Source organism: Bos grunniens, chromosome 23, assembly GCF_055505025.1.
Source record: "Bos grunniens cultivar Pamir isolate PY7600 chromosome 23, Bosgru_T2T1.0, whole genome shotgun sequence".
Classification (NCBI taxonomy): domain Eukaryota; kingdom Metazoa; phylum Chordata; class Mammalia; order Artiodactyla; family Bovidae; genus Bos; species Bos grunniens.
In genome coordinates this window covers 34,795,139-34,818,289 of record NC_141187.1, presented here as the reverse complement: position 1 = coordinate 34,818,289, position 23,151 = coordinate 34,795,139, and the positions used below count along the sequence as shown (strand labels likewise).

The following is a 23,151-nucleotide window of genomic DNA, read 5'->3' as shown; positions in this document are numbered from 1 at the left end:
CATAGCTATTCAGGAAACTGGTATGCAAGTGGACTGATTTTGCTTTAAAGACATGGGAGAATTAATTATACAATAAAAATACATTTTTAAATCCTATGTTTTCACAAGTCTACATATCAGATCCCTAAAAAGCCAGGCAGGTTTCAGAAATGCTTACAGATGGGCCACAGATGAACAAAGAGGGCCTAAGACATCAGCCAGTGTAGGGACCCCAACAATCTAGAGTTCTTAAACCCAACCTAAAGACATTCAGTTATATTAAAACAAAACTTGCCTGATTCGAATAACTTAAACAGTATGGGCTTCCCTGAACTGTTTTTTGTACACTTTCAATTCTCTTGAAGCTCTGAACTCTCTCCTTAGCATCTTTTATGGCAATTATTTTCTTTTTGAGTATCTAACACTTGCTCACCCTTAAATATCTTGGCCGAAGCATCAACTCTTCACAGGAAGTCTCCTGTGACTGAGTTAGGACACTCTGTGGTACATCATGAGAGCCCAGTGCTTGCCCTTCCTAACGCTCAAGGGTACTGACAAGTTCTCGTTCAGTGACCATCTGGCCACCCGCCAGGCCATCCATCCTCTGAGAGCAGAAGCTGTTTCTGTCTTGTTCACAATGAGGTCTCTAAATGCCTAAACTAGTTCCTGGTACCTAATGATGAGGAAATATTATAATTTGTACTATCTTATTAGTAATATAGTATCTATAGGATTAATATAGTTATTAAATGCATGAATAAATGGTTGGTACCCAACTCCAGCAGGGAGTACCACCTCATAGAATACAAATCAGACCCTCTGGCTCTTTTCCTCAGAAACTAACTGAAAGGGCTTCTCCCCACCAGTATCATTGATGGGAAGAATATGGTCACTGATGGCAATAATGGTGAAGATGATAATATGATTAGCTATCATTTACTAGTTAGTGAGCAGCTTAGTAATGTGGTTTGCTAAGTTGTGTCCAGCTCTTTTGCAACCCCATGGATTGTAGCCCGTCAGCCTCTTCTGTCCGTGGGATTTCCCAGGCAAAAATACTGGAGTGGGTTGCCATTTCCTTCTCCAAGGGATCTTCCTGATCCAGGGCTCAAACCCACATCTCCTGCACCTCCTGCACTGGCATGCAGGTTCTTCACCACTGGCACCACCTCGGAAGCCCTACTAAGGTGGTAATTGCTTTCTATCCATTCATGCACATACCACAACTCTGGGAGTATGGATATGTATTTTTTCCAGTTTTCCAGAGGAAGCTGAAGCTCAAAAAATAATTAGGCAACTTGTTTAAAAATCACACAATGGCAGCCCCGGAGCTGGAACCTCTGTCTACAAAGCCCATGTTTTCAGAGTCTACTGAGCACCTCTCTGAGTGAGATGCTCTTTTTCTGTGAGTCATTTGGGAGTCCACTTACCCATGGGTGTTGTTTTGTTGACCGCCACATGTGATGAACAGAGGGTTCTCAGGGAGGTTGCAGTTACTGGGGAAAATAGTCAAACGAGTTAGGTGTTTTTCTACCGTCTGTTCAAGCATGAATTTTTCTGAGAATCAGTGTCACATTTCAAGCCATCTCCCCAAAGTCTTAGTGTAGAGGTGTTTATGACTTAGCCAGACAGGACTGGTGAAGGGCCTGAGTCCTACTTGATAAGGGTAGATAAGCAGGTGGTGCCATGGTAACACAGGCCACCCCAAACCACTGGTCACCCCCAGACTCAGCTTCCCCCTTCCCTCCCAATTCCATCTGCTGAGTTCTCCCTGCTGACAGGAACCATCTCAGAGTTAGAGACTGAAAGAAAATCACTCCCAACTGTGTCACCTTCTGCCCATTGATGTTTGGTGTTATAATTTCTCAGTCTCATTCCTTTCAAAGCTAAAATTTTTTAAATTGCCTGGTGGGGATTTCCCTGGCTAACACTTCACAGTCCCTGTGCAGGGGGCCTGGGGTCGATCCCTGGTTGGGGAACTAGATCCCACACGCTGCAACTATGATCAAAGATCCTGAGTGCCACAACTAAGACCAGTGCAGCCAAATAAATGTTTTTTTTAATTTTTAAAATAAAATTCCCTGGTGTTCCAGTGGCTAGGACTCTGCACTTTCACTGCCATGGGCCCAGGTTCCATCCCTGGTTGGGGAACTAAGATACCATAAAGCCACTGGGCACAGCCAAAAAAACAAATAAAAATAGCTGCAGCGCTTCTAACCTTTGCTTTAATAAAAATTAAAAACAAAAATTTACAAACTCAATAATTAAGTAGGTAACTAAGTCTGCCTTTTTACAAGTAAAAAGGCTCTGATAGAATGTAAGACGTGAACTTTCTTCCTAACACTGAACAGACACACTAAGAGAGCGGGGATTACATAAGAGTTTATTCTAGGATGAAGACTATTTGGAGGGAGAGGAAGACTGGAAAATCCCCTGGACAGAGGAGCTGCCACAGACCCTCTTTCCCCCTGCTGGCTGATGCTTAAGCTGTCCTTTCCCTGCAGGAGTTCTGTCTACGGTAGTCCCTATCCAGACCCGGCCCTACCCTGCCCAGTTCAGCAGCATGGGAGGGGCTCCATCCTGAGTGGTGTGGTTGGAAATGGGTTCTGAGAGAACCTCGGCTCCCTCAGACCATGAACAGATGCTGTGAGAGCCGAAATGTCTAATGTTGCAGTTGGAACTGGGGACAAGACCCGTCTACCCTGGTCTGCATCTGAGTCTCTGGTTGACATTCATCCTGGGTGTGCTGGGACAGAGCAGAAAAGGAGCTGGAGGTTGAGATGCTCTCCCATTGGGGCTGCATGTCAGATTCCAACAGAAGGCTGCGCCTTACAAATGCCTTCATTTCCGACTTTCTTTTGGAGTATGGGGCTTAAGTGAAATGCCCTCTGAAACCCTGGAGCCCTGAGTGCTCAATCAGTGTGGAGAGGAAGATGGCCGTATCCACTGCTGGAGCATGGGGAGGTGGGCACCCCAGCCCACAGCATGAGGTCTCCCAAAAGAAACAGATGTTGCACAGCTGGGGAAGCAGATTCCTTCTCACCTGAGCCATTTCTCCCAGGTCATGAACTTAGCAAAATCTACCTCTCCATCCCTAGGACAGGAGAGACAGCAGCAAACCCAACCAGATGGGAGTAAGTTGGAGTTTTGAAGTGACAGTTTCCATTCTTTCCCTGCTTCATTAGGACATGACAACACTTCCTGAGACTTTGTCCTCATTTGATCAACTGAAAAACCTGGGAGTTATGATGGGGATGGAACAGCAATACAGGGAGTGATTGGTAGGAGAAAGAGTAAGAATTCACCTGGTCCCGTTCTTTAACATGTAACTTGTCAGATGGTAAATATTAGTAGACCAAAACGCCATATCTTCCAGCCCTCCTAGGAAGTATTCTTGAAATTGTTCCACCAAAAATGGGGATTTTACAGAATAAGTGGGATAAAGCTATGGCAAAGAGAAAGAAAAATAATCTAATAAATAACTGAATCAAGTGCTTCTCATGGTATCTTTATAACACTTTCAATTCAGATTTTGAAGAATAAATGCCTTTACCTTGGAAATAGCTAACATCTCCGCATACCTGCAACATAAGCAATAATTTAGACTGTGAGTTGTGATTTCCACAAAGAAATGAAACAAATGAATGAAGAAAAAGTTCCAGCAACAGGTATCCACTATCACGCAACTGACTTTGAACAAGCAAAATCCATAAATCCAATACCCACACTCAGGCAGCTAAAGCATCGGAAAGTGTGTTAAGGAAGTCACAATAAAATCACTTGCAAATATTCCTCCAGTTACACTTACATTTCCAAGAACTGAAGGTATGAACAGTCAACAATGGCTTTTTTGGTGATGACTATTCGGCCGTAGAGTTCTCTATAAATTCCCAGGAGATCTTCAGCAGGCACATACCTGAGAAAAGCATTAGAATAAAATAAGGGCTGTTTTGATTCTGAAGTTGAAGATAACAACAGCAGTCACAGCAGCTACCAGTGATTCCAGGATTAATAGGTGCCAGACACCATGCAAAGGACTTTACATGCATTATTCATTTAATCTTGCCAACAACCCTGGGTGGTTGATACTATCACAGTCCTACTTCACGTACAGGAAACTAAGGCACAGAAAAATTCAATAATTTGCCCAAGGCTGCAGAGCAAACGACTGGCACCCTAATCAAATATTTATACAAAGATAAGAAACTATGAGTAGCTCTCACAGTCAACAAAAGGGTCTGAAATGTGGTACTTGAGTGCAATCTCAGAAATGACAGAATGATCTCAGTTCATTTTCAAGGCAAATCATTCAACATCACAGTAATCCAAGTCTATGCTCCAAACATTAATGCCAAAGAAGCCGAACAGTTCCATGAAGACCTATAGAACTAACACCTGTTCAGAACTAACACCAAAAAAAGATGTCCTTTTCATCATAGGGGACTGGAATGCAAAAGTAGGAAGTCAAGAGATACCTGGAGTAACAGGCAACTTTGACCTTGGAGACAAAATGAAGCAGAATAAAGACTAACAGTTTTGTCAAGAGAACACACTGGTCATAGCAAACACCCTTTTCCAGAAATACAAGAAAAGCCTCTATACATGGACATCACCAGATGGTCAATACTGAAATCAGATTGATTATATCTTTGCAGCTGAAGATGGAGAAGCTCTATATAGTCAGCAAAAATAAGACTAGGAGCTGATTGTGGCTCAGATCATGAGCTCCTTATTGCAAAATTCACGCTGAAATTGAAGGAAGTAGGGAAAATCACTAGACCATACAGGTATGACCGAAAGCAAATCCCTTATGATTATACAGTGGAGGTGATGAATAGATTCAAAGGATTAGATCTGGTAGACAGAGCGCCTGAAGAACTATGAATGGAGGTTCATAACACTGTACAGGAGGCAGTGACCAAAACCATCCCCAAGAAAAAGAAATATAAGAAGGCAAAGTGGTTGTCTGAGAAGGCTTTACAAATAGCCAAGGAAAGAAGAGAAGCAGGAGAAATATCAACAACCTCAGATACCACTCTGATGGCAGAAAGTCAAGAGGAACTAAAGAGCCTCTTGATGAGGGTGAAAGAGAAGAGTAAAAAAGCCATCTTAAAACTCAGCATCCAAAAAAGCTAAGATCATGGCATCTGGTCCCATCACTTCATGGCAAATAGAAGTGGGGAAAGTGGAAGTAGTAACAGATTTTATTTTCTTGGGCTCAAAAAATCACTGCAGATGGTGACTGCAGCCATGAAATTAAAAGATGATTGCTCCTTTCCTCCTGTAAGGAAAGCTGTGACAAACCTAGACAGCATATTAATAAGCAGAGATATCACTTTGCTGACAAAGGTGCATATAGTCAAAGCTATGGTTTTTCCAGTAGTCATGTACAGATGTGAGAGGTGGATCACAAAGAAGGCTGAGTGCTGAAGAATTGATGTTTTTGAATTGTGGTGGTGGTGGAGAAGACTCTTGAGAATCCCTTGGACAGCAAGGAGATCCAACCAGTCAATCCTAAAGGAAATCAACCCTCAATATTCATTGGAAGGACTGATGCTGAAACAGAAGCTCCAATACTTTGGCCACATGATGCGAAGAGCTGACTCACCGGAAAATACCCTGATGCTGGGAAAGACTGAAGGCAAAAGGAGAGGAGGGTGGCAGAAGATGAGATGTTTAGATAGCATCACCGACTCAATGGCCATGAATTTGAGCAAACTCCAGGAGACAGTGAAGGTCAGGGGAGCCTAGCATGCTGCAGTCCATGGGGTCACCAAGAGTCAGACAGGACTTAGCGACTGAACAAGAAAAAATAAAAGGAATGTTTAGTTTTGTGAATTCAAAGAGCAATAAAAGATATTTTTATTCTTTTGAGTTGAATCATTCTCAGGAATCATTTTTCAAAAACGCTCCAAAATAACTCCTCACCCCAACATCCTACTTTCAGAATACACAGTGGTAGGCAGTAAAAGAGAATTCTAAGTCAAGTTTTTGATTCAAAGGTATTAGTCATTTCAGTTGGAGGAAGAGCCACATTTTAAAAACTAGGTTTATACTGTTATCTTTTATCTTTAAGAAACCTTAGATTATACCAGACATAAATATAAATACAAACAAAACCTAATTTAGTGTATCTATAAGAAGGAATCTATTGAAATGTCCATTTTTTACTTTACAAGCACACCAGAATGGTCTTCTCCATAAATATAGCTTAAAAGTTTAGCAAAAGGCCTAACAAAAATATTTTTTTAGATGAATCACCAAGTTAGCAAGAAAGTGAAACTTTGCCATGGCCCAAAATAAGTTGGAGCTGGAAACTTTGGCAGGTAAGTGAGTGGGAAAGCCAGTTTTTGCCCTGAAGACATCTGCTAAACCTGGAACTTAGGTGGTTTTTTGTTTTTTTTTTTCCCCCTCAGGTAGTTGTATGGCATACAAGAGACAAGAGCTAAAGTATAGGAATCAACCAAAGTGGGCCATTTCCCACATGAAACTCCTCATTAAAGGCTATACCTTCTGCATGAATATTAGCCAGAAATAAATCCAACATACTAACAAAGACAGCAAAGAAACCTCTGTCTTCATCTTGGAAATGGAAGGAGAGAGGGAAAGCTATCTCGCCACTAAAATCGGTATCCACTACCCAACCCTATAAATGTTTGGTCTTGCATTCATGCTATCTGCATAGTCAGAAAAACTTCTAGGGTTGAATATCATTTAAATGTGGTCCCAGTTAATGGTGCCTTGAGGTAGCCTGCAGAATGCAAGGCAAGTCTTCCCTGGAGAAATGCAACTGTAACTTAAGCCTTGAGGAATTCAAGCACCACTGAATAAAACTGAAAGAAGACCAGATCCCGGATGATGTGCAATGTGAAATGGGCATCTCATCCAGGGCAGAGCACCCTGTGTGGAGAGTCGGTGGGGAACCTCAGGTCCCTGCTGCCGCCACCTCTTCCTGCGGCATCCAAAGGCCAGTTGTCCTCAACTGCCTTGAGAGTGACCTATTGGTTCTGGGTCTCCCTTAGTTCTGAGGCAGCTGGACCAGGAATGGGAACGGGCAACTTGCCAGGCCCCCAGCTCTAGTTCTTTGTTCTGTAAGCATTCCTCCCTGCTTCCAGCTCTCCATACTCAGAGACTAAGACTGAGGGACAGAGTCATGTCACCTCCCATCTGCTTAGTAAACATGTGAAGAAAAACAACAAAAAGAACAGTGTATCCAACAGTAATATCTGATAAATCGGACTTGAAGGCAGTAAGTATTGTAAAATATGAAGACAGCCACCAGATAGAAAATTCGATTCACCAGAAAGACATGAGATTTGAAAACGTAATACATGTAACAACATATGTTCAAACACATGTATAGCAAACTTTGACCTAACTACAAGGAGAAACTGAAAAATTTCATCATCATAGAAGGAGATTTTTAAATGAATTTCTCAGTAATTGTGAGACTGTCCAGATAAAAGTAGTAAGATTATATTATTTAAAACTTATGAATCTTCTGATTTGAGCAGTACATTTAAAAAGCTTGAGCTAATACATATATATATAATGTTAAACCACAAATTGGAGAATTAACATTCTTTTCAAGTTCAGATGAAAAATAAATAATAGATAATTAAATAAATGTTAATAGATAAAAATTAATCATTTGGTAGACCTTAAAGTCAAGACTCAAATTTCACAGGAACCAAAGAAGAGTAGAAGGAAAAAAATAAATATAAGAAAAAGTAATGAAAGAGAAAAAGAACATATAGTATTAATAGAAAGGATCAATAAAGCCAAAAGTTTTTTTCAATAATAAAACTGAAAATATTAGACATGATTAATTGTTTAAAAATATAAGAGAAGGCACAATAAATAACATTATAGATGCCAAACGAACAGAAGTACAAGTAAAATGAGAGGGAAAAATGAGGATATTATGAACTCCCTTATGCCAAAATGTTTAAACACTCAGACAAAATAGAAAAGTCCTAGAAAAATAATAAAACTCTTTAAGAAGAAACTGCAAAACAATACAGTCCTAAAACCAAAAGTCACTACTTTTTAAAACATCTGGCTTTATAGACGAGTTCTACCAAACATTCAAGAAATCAAAGTTACAATCTTACACAAACTTCCAGAAAACAGCGAAGGAAGGTATATTCCCACCTGATTTCACGAATCAAGTGAGGAGTATACCTTTGAAGAAAGGTACCTTTCTTCAAAGGTACATTTCTTCAAGGTACATTTGAAGAAAAAGGACAGGTTGGGAAATCAGCCCTGACAGATGTCAAAATGCATTAAAGCTGTCTTAGTTTTAAAACTCAGTATTGTTCAGGAAGAGTCGATTAGACCAATGGAACATGATAGAAAGCCCAGAAACTGACCCACATACACATGGAATTTTATGTTAGAGAGAACATTACAGATCAGTGAAGAAAATTAGACTATTGATAAATGGTTCTGAGACAATCAGTTATCTCTGTAGGAAAAAAACAAAATTTATATCACAGAATATACAAAAAATTAACTCCAGGTAAATTAAAGACATAAAGTTAATAAAGGAAACTATACTGTGATAACCTAGAAGGGTGGGAAGGGGTGGGAGAGAGGTTCAAGAGGGAGGGGATATATGCACACCTATGGCTGATTCATACTGATATATGATAGAAACCAACAACACTGCAAAGCAAGTATCCTACAATTTAGAAAATAAATTAGAAAAAAGAAAGAAAATGAAACTATAAACTATTTAGAAGGCTATGTAGGAGAATAACCTCATGCCCTCAAGGTAGGAAAGGATTTCTTAAATAAGGTGTTAAAAGTACAAATTACAAAGGAAGAGACTGATACATTCAACTACATTAAAATTAGTAAATTCTATTTATCAAGATATACCATAAGTAAAAAGACATGCCACAAACTATTAAAAGATATGTATAACAAATAATTGATAAACTGACAAAAGATTAGAACTCAGAATATACCAAGAATACTCAGAAATAAAAAGGAAAGCCCAACAGAAAAATAGGCTAAAAACCAAACAAGGTTCTCACTTAAAATGAAATGCAATCAATAAAATAGGAAAGAATACTCAACCTTATTATAACAGTAACCTGGGAAATGCGAATTAAAACTTTAAGGAGATATCATTTTATACCAAATAGGTTAGAAAAATTTTAAAGCTGGACAATACCAAGTATTAGAGAATGCAGAAGAGGGAGAACAAAGCTGATGGGAGTATAAATTGGGAAGACCATTCTAAATGACAGCCAGGGATTATTTATTTAGGTTAAACATGCCGAAGTCCTATGGCCCAACAGTTCCACTTCTGGTGCCATTTACTTGAAAGAGATTCACCTCTAGTGCAAAAATGCATGTACAAAAATGTACATAGCAACATGATATATAAAGCAAAAACACTTAACACTACTTACACATCCGTCAACACTAGAATCAAGTCATTTTGGCAGATTTACATAAGGGAGGACCATACGGCGGTGAAAACCAATGCACTATCCCCGAACATATCAATATGATTAAATGTCAGGGAAATAATTTTAAACAAGAAACATTTTTAAATTAAATTCTAATTTAAAATTTCATTTTAAGCCAAATGCATGATGTAGAATTCTATTTAAAGTAAAAACCCAAATAATATTTTGCATACAGATATGACTGTGCTTATGTGCTCAGTTGTATCTGACTCTTTGCAACCACACGGACAGCAACCCACCAGGCTCCTCTGTTACTGGAATGTCCCAGGCAAGAATTCTGGAGTGGGTTGCCATTTCGTACTCCAGGGGATCTTCCCAACCCAGGGATTGAACCCGCATCTCTTATGTCTCCTGCATTGACAGGCGGGTTATTTACCACTGGTACTACTTGGAAGCCCATGGATACGCCTACATGTAGTAAAACTCATGTAAGGGAAAAACAACTAAGTGATTAAGTGAACCTAAGGTTGTGGTTATACCTAGTGGGAGAAAACGTGATATGACAGAAGGAAAGGCAGGGAGCCTCTACATTCCAGCTATGGTCTACTTCTTAAGGTAGCTGGCAGCTATACAGTATGGATCATCTTATTTTTTATTTATAAAAAATACATTATTTTACATGTTTGGCATAATTCATAGATTTTTTCAAAGAATCTACTTAGACTAGTCTAATCTTTAGTTATACTTTCCAACATGTACAAATGTAGAAGGCTCCTTATTACATTGTAGGTTTTATTTTCTAAGGAAAAAAAGAGTCAAGCTCCTAACTGCCACTTGGGTATCACATATTTAAATGTACATTGCTCTTACCAGTGCCGTGAGAGGTAATTAAATTTAAACTCGAACTGGCTCAACACGTCTCCTCCTATGATATGAGAAAAATATTTGCTTTTGGAGAATTAATGACAATATATAGCAAGCTTCTTTGAACATAAATTTGCATGATCCAGTTTATTAGTTCTTCACACTGTTATAGGTTTCTGTTCATTATTTTAGTTGCATAAGCACATCTTTAAGAAAAAATGACCTTTTAAAATCTTAGTGAAACACGTGAATTAAGAAAGAGAAGTAATTCAGAGAATAAAGAAACTCATATAACCAAAAGGTTTTTCACTTTAAGATGGACCATAAAGATTCTTCTATTTAAATAAACACTACTCACCAATACTGTGCATATTTAAAGGTAATTAAATATAGAAAAAGATGGAGTTTATCCATTTAAAGCTAAAGTATTAGGAGACACTAGGCAATGAATTTAAATCTGATTTTAAAAGTAATGCTTTTCTAAAATAATGGCACAAGTCAATGATAAAATATAATGGTGTTTTTTTGGTTGCTTTGTCCTTTTTTTTGGCTACACCTTAAGGCAAATGGAATTTCCCTGACCAGGGATTGAACCTGAGCTCGCTGCAGTGGAAGCACAGAGACTTCTTTACCACTGAACCACCAGGGAAAATCCCATTTTTTGTTTGGTTTTTACAAAATACATATATAATATTATATATTATATACATATATACATATATAATGCATTCATATATTTATAATCTTTGCAGATGTGCATCTCTATATTAAATGAAGAATTCCTGTACTCTAAACAATTGCAATGTTAAAATAGAAAGCTAGTGGCAAGAAACTAAAAGCATACATACATAGGGTTCAATAGTGACTACAGGTGAAATATAACTACCACGAAAGAAACTCTGGCAATATGTAAATAAGTAGTACCGAAATCACCAGCCGGATGTGCCTCGGGATAGGAGTTGTGAAAATCAATCTGAGGGAAAAAAGAGAACCATCTAGTATATATCACAAATTGAAGCCCACACTCCTACCCCGCAATGAAGCGAGGCGTGGGGAGATGATAGCCTAACCCAACGACTGCTGAGGACGCGTAGTGGTGACTGGACTCACTTTTCAAAGAAACATTTACTTTTATCATTTGTTAAAAAAAAAAAAATGATCCTGGCAGCTGAGTTGTATGCTTCATGTTTTAACAGATAAAGCTGCTGCAAACATTTGTATCTAACAGGATATATGAACAATCTCTAAGTGCAAGTTTATATTTTTTACAGGATAGTATTAACATCAATGAATAACCAGAGGGGACTTTCATCAGGTAAGGTCACAGTTTTCAGTGGGGATATGGCATCTTCACATAGAAAAGAAAAAAGGAAAAAAAAAAAACAAAAGCATGCTAACTTACTTTTAAATAGAAACAGATAGTAGGGCTTTATACCTCTGCTATTAAGATGCACAGCTTGAATAAAACATAAAATGCCTCAAATACTGTTTGTGACTAAACAGAATATGACATCTATGGCTGTTTTCAGGGCACATTAGTCAATCTGCCCACGTGGATGAATTTACCCGGGTAGCAAATGTGTAAGAGCAATGAACAAGAAGAGATGGAAATCTAATGAATACTACATTGGGCAAAGAGTCTTATTTCCATGTGAATCTGAATAACCTAAGTTTTTCTTTTCCTAAAATAGTCAGGTTTTAATAAATTTTTTTTAATTTCATTTTTTTAGCACTGAAAACATTTTGTATTTAGGTATAGCCAATTAACAATGTTGTGATAATTTCAGCTGAACAGCGAAGGAACTCAGTCATACATATACATGTATCCATTCTCCCCTCAACCCCTCTCCCATCCAGACTGGCACATAACATTGTTGATTATCCATTTTAAATATAGCAGTGTGTACATAACCTTTCCAAAGTCCCTAACTATCCTAAAAGAGTCACTTCTCAATCTTGGGTAGGACAATATCATCCCCACAAAGTCATTAACCTGAAGCTATGTACTCACGGCAGCCATCGTCCTAAGGAATCCTTGTTCAATACCCAGGCTATGCCAGTTGACATCAGCCACCATGTGAGACGTAATTCCAAACAAGAAAGCTACCAATTTCTCTGTGTCCTGCCAAATAAGCAAATTAGAGTTGGGGTTAGGGGGAAGGTAGTAATTTTATAACAATCTTATTAAAAGGATTAACAAATATGAATTCATTTCCATTACTGAGACTTAACAAAACATCAGAGACAGGTATGTTGTAGTTACCCGCGAACCACAAAGGACTTTTTTTTGAAATGTTTCTGAGTGCCTTGAAACTGCTTTCAGATTTATTTACTAGGGGAGCAAAATGACCATGTGACATGCCCCAAATTTTAAAAACATTGTTTATTGAAAATAAAACTGAAGATGTAAATTTTGAAAAATCATTTGTTCAACTGTTGACTAGCTATTTACTATGTCCCATATGCTGTGTTTGGTATTGAGGCAGAAGGGTGAGTAGCCCTCAGAGCCTGGATTAAGGGTTGGGGTTAGAAATGGAGTTACTAAATAAATAAATAAAAAATAAAAAAGACTATGCAACAGTCAAACATAGGACATTTGCTTTAGATTCTTAGATATTATAAAAGGTGAACCTGAGGAGGAACTTGCTTGTCTGATGGGCACGTTACTGTCCAGTCCAATAAACTGTTGGTGGGCTGAGGTCTGAAGCTGCTGTTTGAAGGTGGGGAAGAGGGCTCAGAAATAGGGAATCTGATCTGGTGTTGGCTCTGAAGTTGGGTCAGATCCACAGGTGTGGAAACTTGCAACCATGCACTCCATCAGTGCCACCTGTGACCCAGCTGTCACCCGTGAATGGCTGGGTTGCACACATGAAGTTCTGGCCTCTTTGAAACCCACAAATCCTAACCAGGCTGTGTTGATCTTGTGGAAAGAAAATTGAATTTGAGGTCAGGGGTGACCTGCTATCTGAGTCCTGTGTGGGCTGAGTTGCCTTAAAGGAGTCGCTTGACCGCTTTGGACCCCAGCTTGCCTAGAGGGATAACATGAATGTCTCACAGGATTTTTGCTTCAGTTAGGTGAGATACTGGATCTGGGGGGAAAGCTTTGGGAACTATGAAGTATGAAAGAAATATGAGTTACCCTCATACTAATAAATGGTGCTGTGTCGCTCAGTAAGCTAGCCACAGATGCCTGCTGGTCCCCCTTTCCTTCTAGTACATAACTCCTGAGATAGCTCTTTAACCAGCAATGAAAAGTCTCCCATCATCAAGGTGGCTGCACGGCCTGGTGCTCAGAAAAGCCCTGTGCTTAGTTTAATGCTGTGCCGTCATCTTGAAGTTCTCGATCATTTCCAAACAAGGACCTTGTGTTTCTTTTTGTACTTTGTACTAAGCCCTACAAATTGTGCATTGCCTATCGTGTTTCTGTAACTTTAAATAAATGTCTGACTTAAAAAAAAAAAAAAACCAATCAAAAAAAAAAAAAAAAAGAAATGGAGTTACTGCAGGTGCAACAATAGTACTTGGCAAGTCTGGAACGAAGTATTTTTAGGGTTACAGGCTGTGCCTACCTCATCCCAGGGAAGAGGATAGTTCTTCCGGATATAATGAACACTTGCGTTAAGAAATGGAGTCCAGTGAGTGCTCTCTGACACGTCATGGAATTGTCCTGACAAAACAGAGGCAACCGTCAGAGCTCCTTCTTAAAAGGTTGGAGGTTCTCTTGTATATACACACCACATCTTTGTTCATCCATTCATCTGTCAGTGGGCACTTAGGTTATTTCCATGTCTTTGCTAATGTTAATAGTGCTTCAACAAACACTGGGGTACTTGTGTCTATTTAAACAATGGAATATTACTCAGTCATAAAAAGGAATGAAAGTGGTTCATTAGTAGAGATGTGGACGAACCTAAAGACTATCACACAAAGTAAGTCAGAGAAAAATGTTGTATATTAATACATAAACATGCAATCTAGAAAAATGGTACAGATGAACCTGTTTGCAAGGCAGAAATAGAGACAGAGATGTAGGGAACAAACATATGGATACCAAGAGAGAAGCAGGGGATGAACTGTGAGATTGGGACTGACATATGGACGCTAATATGCACAAAAGAGACAACTAATGAGAACTTGCTATATAGCACAAGGAACTCTACTCAGTGTTCTATGGTAACCTAAATGGAAAGGAAATACAAAAAAGGGGATATACGTATACAAATAGCTGGTTCACTTCAACGTACAACAGAAACCAACACAACATTGTAAAGCAACTATACCCCAATTTTTTTTTAAGTTGGAGCTTCTCAATGAAATATTCTACCACCACCTGCTGTGTTGCTGCGTTCCTTCGCCTTCCCTCCAAACCTCTTAGTTTCCTGAGTCAATATTCAAAGGAAGCCTCTAGGAAGAACGGCCAGAAGAACGGCCAGCCAAAAGAAAAAGGAGCCTTAACTGCTCATAGAATCTAGAAGTAGCTGGGCTGCAAGAGAAGCTGGAAGTGTTAAGTTCTGTACCCTAAAGCTAAAGAAATAAGCTGTCCCTGTTTTTTTTTTTTTAATTTGGGTTTTTTTTTTAAATCTTCTTTTCCATCACAGTCAGCCTCCCTAATAGCACAAAAGAAAAAAGCAGATATTTCAACAGCTTTCAAGTATTTGAATTTATAATATTTTTAAATGGGGTGTGCTATATGCCTCTTTATTCCCACAGGAGGCAGGAGGAGTAAGTGAAAAAAAAACAGGAACTGACATCTATTCTAAACCTTCAAGTGCCAGATTCTTCATGGAGTGTCACGTGACATAGAAGCAATCAAAAGCAAAATCCCAGAGTTCAGATCCCTCAAGTCAAATTTTTTATATCATTATTAAACTAAAAATAGCCTAACCACTTTTGTTTAAAGCATAACTGAAGCACATTTAACTTAATATTATCTTGGGTTTCCATAACACTTGACAAAATAAATAACATACGTTAATGCCAACAGCAATTCAGTATAGCAGCCAGGCCTGCGTTAATTATTACTATTAAATAGTAATTAATTTAGATATGGCTATGTTGCAGACATGGAAACTGAGACTCAGCATGGAAGGCGCTTTTTCAAGGTCACACGCTAACAGATAACATCCAAGGAATAAAAACTCAAACCTTTTGATTTCCTTCAAAATGTTCTCTCTTCTGCCACGAAGCAGGAGAGTAATTCAGAGTGCTTAGAATAAAGCTTTCAGAATTTTTACCCTTAAGCAAGTGAGTTTCGGTTAAATGGAAAACACAACCGAACTAAGTCATTGATCAACAACAGTGGAAAATATAATGTGTTGTTTGTTATTTTTTCGAATCTGAGCTATTCCTATCAACCAAAGAAAAGCAACATCATCTGGTCTGTAAGTCTCCATCTTACCTCTCTCACAGATGCTAGGGTAAAATGAGTCAGGAAACACGGATCCAGCCTGATATGCATCCTGGTGCCTAAGTAACAGCTGGGGAGCAGGAAAATACAGAGGTTAGAGGGCAAGAGTCAACAGCCTGAGAAAAGCAGGCCCAGGTGTGGGAAGTTAGAATGATGTGATGGTAGGGGAGAAGTGATGGAAGGAAGAAGTGAAGGAAGGCAGGCATAAATAAATAACTCTTATATCAATATAATTCAAACAGCACCTTACCAAATGTAATTTCAGGTTCTTCCCTACCAAAAACAAACAAGCTGATTAAGTAGTAGTAAAAAAAAAAAAAAAAAAAAATCACCTATTTAAATTAAATCTCTTGCTTTTTTTCTGTCCACCAAGAAGAATAAGATTTCTCCAAGACTATTTCACTGACCCAGAACTGGTGTGTGGTAAGTTTTTTGATGACCTAGTGACAACCAGTAAAATGAGAAAAATACAGACAGGTATACATATATATTTATTGGGGCTTCCCAGGCGGCGCTAGTGGTAAAGAACCCACCTGCCAATGCAGGAGGCATAGGAGATGCAGGTTTGATCCCTGAGTCAGGAAGATCCTCTAGAGAAGGAAATGGCAACCCACTCCAGTATTGTTGCCTGGAGAATCCCATGGACAGAGGAGCCTGGTGAGCTACATACAGTCCATGGAGTCACGAAGAGTCAGACACGACTGGGCAACTAACACACACATATATATATTCATACACATATACATGTATCAGTTCATATCTATTTGTGTGTGTGTATGTTTATAGTTGCTACCTGTGCTTTAGAGTAAGATGATATCCTTTATAGATTAAAGGTTAAGATTATAACCTTTTGGAGGGTTACAAAAATACCCTTTCCCATTTCCAAAAATGATGTGTAAGTCGATGGTAGAGGTTTTCTTCCCAGCATTCTTCCTTGGTGGCCTGGCTCACTCCATCCCATTCCAACCCCCTTATGGCTACACCCAGATGAGTGCTAGGGCCTAGAAAATGAAGACTACATTCCCCAGCCACTACTGAGGAGCCACTTCTCCCTTGTTTATTCCCAGCCAGCAGGAAGTGTTTGGCCTTTTGGCAGCAGCAGTAGAGGGGGCCCAGGTGATCACAGGCAGAGTAGAGGGCATCTATTTTGTTACTAAGGAACGTGGCTGAGGTGATGAGGTCCTGGAGCCAGCAGTCAATATGGCGGCTTCTTACTTTTCAAATCACACAGGAGACAGTTGGACATGGAGCTCGTGAATGGAACAGTGTCTGTTTGACTGCTTAGTGGCTCTGGCAGGCCAGTTCTGTGTGTTGTTCTGGGAGTCCTTTCTGGATACTCAACTCAATGGAGGAGGCTGCTCCTCCATTTCTCACAGTTTGTCAGCACTGAATCCCCTAATACGTGGTCTTGTACCCCTCTCCGCATAAGAGGGCTTTCCTCTTATGGAAACCCAGAGGGGTTTCCACTATCTGCAAATGAGCTCTGACCCAGTGGGCAAAGGAAAAGTCTGGCAATCCAACTTTTTAATTTTTCAATAGGGACTTACTAATAACATAGGCTAGATGTAGAAGCAACAAAGTATCTCAAATAACTTGAAACAGAAGGAAATACAGTATCACCTACTTTTTGTTTTTGCTTTTTCAAGCAATGTCTCATCCCCAGTCTTCTAAAGACAGAATCACTTCCATACTGAGCAGGTGAGGCAGACTGACCACAAGGGCAGTATATCCATTCCCACTACAGTATTTGGCTCAGAGATGTTTGCTTAACAAAAGCTACTTCAGCTAGAACGTCCCCCAAGACTTCTCAGCTAGAGCTGTGGGGAGAAGAAAGAAGATGCTTTCTTCTCCTCAGAGTTTTTGCTTGTTAGTTTAAGACATTCTTTTGTTTTTAAGATGATGCTCTCTCTCCGTCTTAATTTATTTATTTTTGGCCACATCTTGCAGGTAACTGGTATCTTAGTTCCCCGACCAAGGATGGTTGAACCTGTGCCCCCTGCAGAGACAGCGCAGATTCTTAACCACTGGACTGCCAGGGAAGTCTTCAACTCTCCAGGGATTTTAGACTAAGAAACTGAGTTCTGGATGGCCAGTGTCTTCCAGTGTCTAGGAGAGAGAGTACCACTTAGACCTCTCAGTCCAGCTGTGCCCCAGGCTTATCAGTTACATGAACCCTTTAAGTCTTTTTTCTAAAGACAGTTGGAGTTGGACTTTTGCCACTTAAAAGTAATAATTAACTTTGCTGAACATTTACCTTAGCAGCCACTGTAATGGTCACTTCATATGTATTAAGACTTGTTGAATCTGAATCTCCTGGTGAGATAGTGTTATTTAACAGGGGAAAATAATGCTAAAGCAAATTTTAAATAATTCTAAAGCAAATTTTAGAAAGTAAGGGTGTCGGGTGGGAGGGAAGCTCAAGAGGAGAGGATACACATATACATATAGCTGATTCATGCTGTTGTATAGCAGAAATGAACAACATTGTAAAGCAATTAAAATCCAGTTAAAAATAAATTTTAAGAAAAGGTGTCAGAAAAAAAAATCAGGAAACTGCTAGAGAGAAAAGAGTACAGAAGGAGGATATGTCCTTCAGATATAAAAATGCACCAAAAGACACAGATCAATGAAACAGAATAAAGAGTAAAGAAATAGATTCAACCATAATGCGTGATAGAGATGAATGAAGGATGGAGTAATTGACAATTGTGTTGGCACAACCCCACTGCAATGAACACTCCATTCTTGCAGGGAATCCATACTTAACCTATGTGACACTGACTTGAAATTGACATTATCAGTAACAGGTCACTGGATCCCTATCATGCTTTATGTGAAAATTAAGTACAAGATGAATTAGAGAGTTAAATGTCAAAAACAGAGCCATGAAAATAACAAGACACATTTTAAGTGAATAATTGTATAATCTCAGAATGGAAATGATGTTTCTAAGCAAAACATACAGGCAGAAACCATTAAAGAGAAGATTGATGCACTTAACTACACAACAATTTTAATGCTGTGCATGGTAAAAAGAACCAGACCGTGGCGGATGCATGTTGATGTATGGCAATACCAATACAATATTGTAAAGTAAAAAAAATAAAAATAAATAAATAAATAAAAAGAACCAGAAACAAATTTAAGAGAAAAATAAATAACCACGAGAATCATTTGACACATGATAAGATGCTGTCTTTAGTAAAACAAAAAGTCATTCTTCACATCAAGATTAATATCCTAATAGAAAAATTAGCAACGACACAGGCAATTCATAGAAGAAGCAATAGAAATAGTCAATAAACACTTGAAAATATATTTAACCTCATTAATAATAAATTAATTATTTGTCAATATAATCTATAACAAAATACCATTTTCACATATTGGCAAAAATGAAAAAAATAATAAGAACAGACTTCTAAAAGTGAATCTGTTTCCAGAGCTGAAGATAAAGAAATTTCAATGAACTACAGGAACAATTAAGGATATTAATCCTTTCTTGGTCCCGTATGTCTTCCCTGTTCTGTTTTCGTTTTTCATTTGTTTCTGGGCCAAGGGGATTCGACTAGCAGTACCAGAGCTAAAGGGACTTGCTCCTTGGATTACCTACAAGGAGATCAAGCATGTCAGAACCAGAACTTGTATTAAGGATAATGGAGGTCAGGGTTCACTGTTGCAGAAAGGAGTTACAGATAAGAACCTGGAGAAGATTAGATTAGATCCTGTGCTGATGGATTGGAATTGGAGATGTTTTCCTGTGAATCCAGGGTTTTAAACAGACACAAAAGCCAACTTGAAATGAATTCTGGGACAATTGGAGCATCAGAATAAATAATATTAGTAATGTGATATAGGGCTTCCCTGGTGGTTCAGACGGTAAAGAATCTGCCTGCAATGTGGGAGACCTGGGTTTGATCTCTGGGTTGGGAAGATCCCCTGGAGGAAGGCATGGCAACTCCAGTATTCTTGCCTGGAGGATCCCATGGACAGAGGAGCCTGGATGGCTACCGTCCTTGGGGTCACAAAGAGTCAGATATGACTGGGTGACTAAGCACTGCACATAATGTGATATAAACCATTGAATAAAAGAGGAATCCATGAATATATAATATAAAGAGATAGATAAATGGGGAAGAAGAGTCTTTACCTTATAGCAGAATCCAAATTTATAAATGTATAAGGAATGATAGAATCAGATGAACATTTGGCAAACATCAAAATTATTTCAGGCAAGAATCAATGGACGCTAAAAAGTTTAATGAGAAACAGAATATTTGCATTACCTCAATATATCTCCCTACAAAATATTTACTACTTAAAGAAGTAGAAAATATTTATAACTTTCCAATGTAAAATGCGGCAGACTCCATCTTAACCAAAATTATCATCGATAGCAATAGGACTTCTGCTTCCAGGAAGATGGAGTGGGTGTACTTATCCCTGTTCTTTTTGCTAAATACAGCTGAAACCCTGGACATTGTCTAAGAAAAGAATATAACTTATGACTCAAAGGTGGATAAAAGTATGCACATTGAACAGGAGCTGAAGAGTAACACTGTGGTGAGTTCTGTGGATTTTCTTTTTGCTTCATGTAGTCCAAACTGGACATTGGAAAAGCCAGCTGCCTAGAAACTCCAATGGGTGTAGACAAAACAAAAGCCTGCAACTCTCAGGCCACAAAACCAGGCATGGGACAGCCTAGCAAGACAGAACTTCTGCACAGTAACCTCTCTGCTCTAGACAAACACCAAAGAAGAAAACACAGACTCACGCTTCCTCACCACTAGCTAAGGTCTCGTGGGGAGCCTCGGCTTGCCCTCTCACCAGGCTGCAATGAGGTGCCCTGGCTCCCCCAATGCGGTGGTATCAGAGAGGGCTAAGGAGGGAGCCAGAACTTTCATCCCTGCCATCCTGTCCCCTACCCTATGGTATCAGTGAGACCATGAGGAGAGCCTGGACATCCAATCCCAACTGGAACAAGGGATTTCTCCCCTTCCCTGCTGTGGGAAGGGGGGCAGTATAAGAAGAGGCCCAGGGGAGATCAGGACATCCACCTCCACCCAGGTAAGAGGCCACCTCTGCCTTCTGACATCAGTAAAGACCATGGTGAGGAGCAGCCATTAGGTACTCTTACCTATGCTAGCCAGGGAGGCATCAAGAGAGGCCCAGTGAGGAACCTTGAATTCTAACCCCCGTTGGCAGTTAGGAAGGAGTGTCCCCTGACTCCTTCCACTACCTGAGTGGTATCAGAAGAACACAACTAGAACAGGAAGTTTAAAGAAGATCCAGTCTCGTAACCTAATACCTAAAAAGTCCAGGCTACAATCAAAGATCACTCGTCATACCAAGAACTAGAAAGATGTAAAAAGGAATGAAAAAAGACAGTCATTAGGTGCCCACCAAGAGATGGCAGGAATTTCTGAATTATCTGACAAATATTTTATAGCAACCCTCAGAAAAATGCTTCACTGAACAATTGCAAACACATCTGAAACCAAAAAAAAAAGAAGAAAGAAAAAAGTTCTCTCAAATAGAAGACATAAAGAACTGAATGAAAAATACAACAGCTGAAATAAAAGTTACATCACCAGAAATGGTTCAAGTTGACATTACGGGCCTTTTGGTAAAACACAATGAGAAGAGTACAGCGTCACTTCAGTGGTCTATCCTATTTCTGCCCAAAACTAACCTGCAGGAGAATCTAATCGTGAGGAAACATCAAACAAAACCAAATGAAGGTGCGTTCCACAGAGTTACTGGGTTGTACTTTTTCAAACTATTGAGGACAATAAAGAGAAGGTAGGCCTAAGGAACTGTTCCAGGTTGGAGAAGCTCCGAGGGAACCAAACACATGCTTCTGTATCAGCCCTGAAACGATGAAGTATGTTGAGTTAACTGTTGAAATCTGTAAGAGCCTGGGATTGGGCAATAGTGTTATTTCTATGTTGATTTCCTGATTGTCATTATTATCATACTGTAGTTATATACACGTATATAGTAGTGTGTGTATATGTACACACACACATATATATAGTCCTTGTTTTTAGGAAATAGAGTCCCTCCTTAACTACGGTTTTGCTTTCCTTGGTTTAGTGACCCAAGTCCAAAAATATTAAATGGGGCTTCCCTGGTGTTCCAGTGGTTAAGAATCTGCCTTGCAATGCAGAGGACACCCCGTTTGATCCCTGGTCCAGGAAGATCCCACATGCCATGGAGCAACGAAGCCTGTGTGCCACAGCTACTGAGCCAGCTCTCTCTGAGCCACAACTGCTGAGCCGTGTGCCACAACTATTGAAGCCCACGAGCTTAGAACCCATGCCCCACAACCAGAGAAGCCACTGCGGTGAGAAGCCTGTGCGCCACAAGAGTAGCCCCCATTCCTCATAGGTAGAGAAAGCCCATGCGCACCAGTGAAGACTCAGCCCAGCCAAAAATAGATCATCTCAGATGGAAAATTCCAGAAATAAGCAATTCCTGATTTTTAAACTGGCCACCATTCTGAGTATGATGATGAAAGCTCGCACCATCCTGTTCTATCAAGCCTCCCTTTGTCCACTATATCCTGCCTGTTAGTCTCCATCATTAGACCTGCGATTTAAGTAGTACAGTGCTTGTGTTCGAGTAGATCTTACCTTACTCAGTAATGGCCCCAAAGCACAAGAGGAGTGGTGCTGGCCATTTGGACATACCAAAGAGAAACTGTGAAGGGCTTTCTTTAAGTGAAAAGGTGAATGCTGTAGATAAGGAAAGAAATATTCTAGCTATGAAATTGTGAAGGAAAAGGAAATTTGTGCTAGTATTGCTGCAGCACCTCAAACTGCAAAAGTACAGCCACAGTATACAATTAAGTGCTTAGATAAAATGGAAAAGACAATAAATTTGTTCAGTAAGTTATTTTGATAGGAAGACCATAGTTACATAATTTTTATTACATATATTGTTATACTTGTTCTATTTTTTAGTCACTGTTGTTTCTCTTACTGTGCCTAATTCATAAATTAAGCTTTATCATAAGTATGTACATATGTGTAGGAAAATATGGTATATATGAGGTACTTTTCCAGTAGTCATGTACGGATGTGAGAGGTGGACTATAAAGAAAGCTGAGCGCCAAAGAATTGATACTTTTGAACTGTGGTGTTGAAGAAGACTCTTGAGAGTCCCTTGGACTTCAAGGAGATCCAACCAGTCCATCTTAGAGGAGATCAGTCCTGAATATTCATTGCAAGGACTGATGCTGAAGCTGAAACTCCAATACTTTGGTCACTGATGTGAAGAGCTGACTCATTTGAAAAGACCCTGATGCTGGGAAAGATTAAGGGCAGGAGGAGAAGGGGACGACAGAGGATGAGATGGTTGGATGGCATCACCAACTCAATGGACATGAGTTTGGGTAAACTCTGGGAGTTGGTGATGGACAGGAAGGTCTGGCGTGCTGTGATCCATGGGGTCACAAAGAGTCAGACAAGACTGAGCAAC

The 23,151-nt window shown here is 39.4% G+C and overlaps 1 protein-coding gene across 4 annotated transcripts in view; it reads right to left on the bottom strand.

Moving 5' to 3' along the window:
* The window catches only part of GPLD1 (glycosylphosphatidylinositol specific phospholipase D1), a 59,870-nt gene that overhangs the window by 23,508 nt on the left and 13,211 nt on the right, over window positions 1-23,151 (bottom strand). For 2 of the 4 annotated variants that reach the window (XM_086370032.1, XM_086370029.1), the window contains exons 4-12: window positions 15,661-15,739; window positions 13,832-13,929; window positions 12,274-12,384; window positions 11,187-11,235; window positions 10,269-10,323; window positions 3,785-3,892; window positions 3,530-3,557; window positions 3,282-3,421; window positions 1,407-1,472 (exon numbers count right to left, since the gene is read on the bottom strand). In XM_086370032.1, coding sequence (XP_086226158.1) covers window positions 1,407-1,472; window positions 3,282-3,421; window positions 3,530-3,557; window positions 3,785-3,892; window positions 10,269-10,323; window positions 11,187-11,235; window positions 12,274-12,384; window positions 13,832-13,929; window positions 15,661-15,739 — 734 coding nt within the window. Of the gene's footprint in view, window positions 1-1,406; window positions 1,473-3,281; window positions 3,422-3,529; window positions 3,558-3,784; window positions 3,893-10,268; window positions 10,324-11,186; window positions 11,236-12,273; window positions 12,385-13,831; window positions 13,930-15,660; window positions 15,740-23,151 lie in introns of those variants that run through there. The other 2 variants (XM_086370030.1, XM_086370031.1) reach the window with 2 other exon arrangements.